At 34.3% G+C, this 5000-nt stretch overlaps 1 protein-coding gene across 3 annotated transcripts in view; it reads left to right on the top strand.

Moving 5' to 3' along the window:
* The window catches only part of LOC119583572 (cytosolic carboxypeptidase 2-like), a 56832-nt gene that overhangs the window by 50511 nt on the left and 1321 nt on the right, over positions 1-5000 (top strand). For 2 of the 3 annotated variants that reach the window (XM_037932127.1, XM_037932128.1), the window contains exons 15-18: positions 1-32; positions 2557-2683; positions 4278-4356; positions 4567-5000. The exon at positions 1-32 is cut by the window's left edge and continues 457 nt beyond it; the exon at positions 4567-5000 is cut by the window's right edge and continues 1321 nt beyond it. In XM_037932127.1, coding sequence (XP_037788055.1) covers positions 1-32; positions 2557-2683; positions 4278-4356; positions 4567-5000 — 672 coding nt within the window. The remainder of the gene's footprint in view (positions 33-2556; positions 2684-4277; positions 4357-4566) is intronic. The other variant, XM_037932129.1, reaches the window with a different exon arrangement.

The following is a 5000-nucleotide window of genomic DNA, read 5'->3' on the forward strand; positions in this document are numbered from 1 at the left end:
GCAACCATAAACACAAGGATCCTATTCACAGTGTACGTCCGCCACAATGTCCAGTGAAGAACAATTTTGCCCACAGGGGTGGATATATAGTCATCTTAATCTTTTTGCAACATACTTCTTTTTTACTTTGTTTTTGTTTGTGATAATATCTCACCCTTAAACTTTTTTCTCTAAGTAAATAACCATTCATTTAAATACGGACTTATCCTCTAACCATTAAACAAAAATCTATCAAAAAAATACTTTCTAAAAAATTCTAAAAAATATCTGACTGTACCACCATTCCCTCCAAATGATTCTTACCTCTCTCCACCCCTGAAGTCACACTCTCCTGTTCCAACATCCTGATTACCTTGTTGATCCTGTCGTTGATTAGTTTGACGTAGAAGCTAGTGCAATGACCCTGTAATGCTCCTTGTATCTCTAAAGTACATGCTAGTAATATTCCTCCCTGAAGCAGTATTTCTAGAACTTTAAAAAATTACCTCCTGGATATCAGTAGTAAAATGTAATAACACCTTTTCACCATTTCAGACGTAAAACTTGGATTTGGAAGTAGCTAGAATGAATCGTACGACTGAATTTGTTTAAGGCTAACTAACAGTAGAGTAAAATATTCTCTGGAAAAAATCAATACACCTTATAAAGAAAAAAATCTGGATATCTTGTAAATGTATAGCAAATCTTGTGAAATGAAGATATACTTAAAAGTATAGATATGTTTTGTAAAAAAAAACAGTTGTTATTCCCTATATAGTCTACTTTCGGTTCATCAGTTTTACATAATTATCGAGGAAAAAAAGTATTTTCACCAGTACTTGATTATTTAATAAAATAAGTATTATTTTGCTGACCGGAAGGGCTACAGAGAAGCTTAAGTGCATTTCTGATTGTTAAAGCAGTTATTTTTTAAGCACAGTTTGCTATACCTTTTCACATTTCATTTTCTTTCTATTTATATATGTCCATTACTCTATCTTTCATTGCTTTTTTGTATGAATTTCCTAGTCTGTCTATCTTTCTATCTATCTATCTTTCTTTGTTTCAGTCTCTCTCTCTCTCTCTCTCTCTCTCTCTCTCTCTCTCTCTCTTTCTCTCCTCTCTCCCTCTCTCCTCTCTCTCTCCCTCTCTCTCTCTCTCCCTCTCCCTCTTTCTCCCTCTCCCTCTTTCTCCCTCTCCCTCTCTCTCTCTCTCGCTCTCTCTCTCTTTCCTTGTCCCTCTCCCTCTCCCTCTCCTTCCCTCTTCCCTCTTCCCTCTCCTTCCCTCTTCCCTCCCTCCCTCCCTCCCTCCCTCCCTTTCTTTCCCTCCAAATCTGCAGAATCTCTTCTCTATATATATATATCTCTATCTATCTCTCTACCCATCTATCAATCTGTCTGTTGACCTACCGACGTATCGATCTTCACTTTTTAACTTGACGCACGATTTGTATTCTTCCCTTTCACTGATCTTTCAAACTGTGGCTTGTGTTTTTATTATCTATTATCGCATCTTATCATCTTGTACGACATTGATTTTTCTTTCCCTTCTTAACCGAAGATATAAGCACATAGTGTTTTGTGTTGCTATTATATTATTTTTTTATTTTGCATTTCATCAATTCTCCTTCTTCTTCGACTTTCCTGTCTTTTTTTTTTCTTTTCTTTTCTGTTTTTCTTGTCTCTCCGCGTCTCACATTTTGTATTTATTTATTTAGGTTTCGTTTATCTAGTTACACTAAATTCTAGTTTTGTTTGCTTTTATGTTTAGGTCATCCGAATCAAGGCTATGTTTGGATGAAGCGCTAAGTGTATTTTTAAAGTATCATGTATTAAAAAAAAAGAAAAGAAAAGAAAAAGAAAGAAAAAAAATGTAACAAAACAACTTTAGTAAAATCTTACCTATTGTATTTTTTTTTTTTTTTTTTTTTTTTAACTGAGAGAGAGAAACGGTTTGTTATAATGTTACAGTATTCAGGCATGATATTACATAGCTTTTGAAAATGAATTTGCGCGGCCAAAATGATTTTATTAAATGTCACGCTGATTCAAACTTTCATCTTTAACACAAGTCATCGATATGTTTATATTAATGCACTGCAGTTGTAATATAAAGTGAATTAATACGAACATATCGAGACTTAAGTTGTAGATGAAAGTTTAAATAACAAAACATTAAATAGACGCATTGTTTAGCGATTTGTCTTAGGACACATTTGGACCCGCTTTCCCTTTATTTTTAGCCGGGGACATTTTTTTTTAAATCTTAAATTCTTTTATCTTATAACCTCCAAAATAGAGATTGGAGTTTTAACTTTCTGATCACGCTATTCTTCCTTTCAAAATACTTTTTCATCGGTGTTTCTGATAATTAAGTAAGTTCTATAATCTAATATCCACATCTAAAGTTCCTCCAAACGGAGACCTAATTATCATTACCAATATAATTAATACCAACGCACTATGCATAAATTTAGCTCGAACGCATAAATCATGCATCAAAGAGTAATATATCTCACAAAGAAGAAAAAAAAATAACACAAAGTATGCCTGCTAACACTTACTTTCCCCATTGCAGGACGGGTATGACCTAGACGGGCAGGAATCGGTGGACCTGCGCGGGTATCTGGATGGGGGAACAAAGAGCTATATGGAGAGAATGGGGGAGCTCATGGCAAACAGGCTGGCCATTAGCGACACGGAAGGTTCGATTTTGATGCCTCGTTTCTCTCGCTTTCTGTCTATTTATCTGTGTATCTCGTCCTCTCTCTCTCTCTCTCTCTCTCTCTCTCTCTCTCTCTCTCTCTCTTCTCTCTCTCTCTCTCTCTCTCTCTCTCTCTCTCTCTCTCTCTCTTCTCTCCTCTCTCTCTCTCTCTCTCTCTCTCTCTCTCTCTCTCTCTCTCTCTCTCTCTCTCTCTCTCTCTCTCTCTCTCTCTCTCTCTCTCTCTCTCTCTCTCTCTCCTCTCTCTCTCTTCTCTCTCTCCTCTTTCTTCCTCTCTCTCTCTCTCTTCTCGTCTCTTTGTCTCTGTGCTTCTTCTCTCTTCCTAACTTTTTTAATACTATCGTTAGTATCGATGTTTGAATGTTATAGATGCTGTGGAGCAGGTGAATTTAACGTTTTTAATGAACACATCCGATTTTGTATGTACTAAGGTTGCTTCTAGGAGAGGAGAATGTTATAAATGAAGTATGTATAAACATGAAACTAAAGAATGTATTGTAATGACTAAGGAAGCAGTTATAATGATAATGATAATGATAATGGAATGATAATTATAATATTGATGATAGTAATAATGTGATGTCAATACAATGATAATTATAATATTGATGATAGTAATAATGTAATGATGATATTTATAATAGTAATAATGATATTAATATAAATAATAATAATGATGAGAATGAGAGTGATAATAGTAATAAGAATAGTAATGATAATGGTGATAATAATAAAATTGATGATCATCATCATAATAATAATAATAATAATAATAATAGTAATAATAATAATAATAGTAATAATGATAATAGTAATAATAATAATAATAATAATAATAATAATAATAATAGTAATAGTAATAGTAATAGTAATAGTAATAGTAATATAATAACAATAACAATAACAATAACAATAACAATAACAATAACAATAACAATAACAATAACAATAACAATAACAACAACAATAACAACAACAATAACAACAACAATAACAACAACAATAACAACAACAATAACAACAACAATAACAACAACAATAACAACAACAATAACAACAACAATAACAAAACAACAATAACAACAACAACAACAACAACAACAACAACAACAACAACAACAACAACAACAACAACAACAACAACAACAAACAATAATAATAACAATAATAATAATAATAATAATAATAATAATAATAATAATAATAATAATAATAATAATAATGATATTATTATTATTATTATTAATAGTAATGATATTAATAATGATGATAATGATAATAATAATGATAATAATAATAATAATGATGATAATAATAATAATGATAATAATAATGATGATGATGATACTATTACTACTGATGATAATAATGGTAATAATGATAGTGATAATAATAATGTTAGTAATGATGATGATACTGTGATAGTGATAATGATAATGATAATGATCATAATAATAGTAATGATGATAATTATAATGATAACAACAACGACACCAATAATAATAATGTTTGTCAAATTTATGAAAACGTGATATTTCGGAAATAGAATTTTGATTTCTTCACGAACTTTCCTTCAGAGGGAAGTGTAACCAACTTCTGGGAGACCGACCTGCCGTCTCGCACCATGTTATCCACGCCTCGAAACTCCCATTCCAGGCATGTATTTAGATTTATGACTGTTCATTATGGTATAAGCTTTATTCAATGACATGGTGTAATGGGATATATAGTTTTGTGAATCATTCTGAATATGACTTTTCTATCGGCCATTACACGTACATATCGCCCTATATTATACGATGATGTAGTGGTATGTCGAGATAGATTTGCTAGTCCCTCTCATCGCCTTCTGTTCTCGTACGGCAGCCTGCGCAGACTGGACGCGCTGGAGCCGGTCGTTGCTAAGACTCGGCTCCACGATCCAAGGAGACAGCCCAGGCCGGTCCGCTCCCCGCAGAGCGTATACGCGTCCGTGCGCGCAGCCCAGGTCATCCAGCGAGGGACTTCTCGGGTCCACAAGTCACCCTTGAGCCGGAAAAGGAGTGACGACCAGTGGGATAAGAAGAAAGACAGTCATCGGCAGCTGCACTATTTTGCAGATGACAGGACGAAGGAGAACAGGAATTACTTCGACTCCAGAAACCACTACGAGGGCTACGACGACAATTTACTGTGGGTCAGAGGCCCTCACGGGGAACCCACCGACGTCCTCACCGATCCGATTCACAATGGGAATTTAACGTATCACCGCTACTCCTCGCAGCCAACGCAGCTAGACATGGGACCATGTGACGACTTGC

Source organism: Penaeus monodon, chromosome 17 (genome assembly GCF_015228065.2).
Source record: "Penaeus monodon isolate SGIC_2016 chromosome 17, NSTDA_Pmon_1, whole genome shotgun sequence".
NCBI classification, from domain to species: domain Eukaryota; kingdom Metazoa; phylum Arthropoda; class Malacostraca; order Decapoda; family Penaeidae; genus Penaeus; species Penaeus monodon.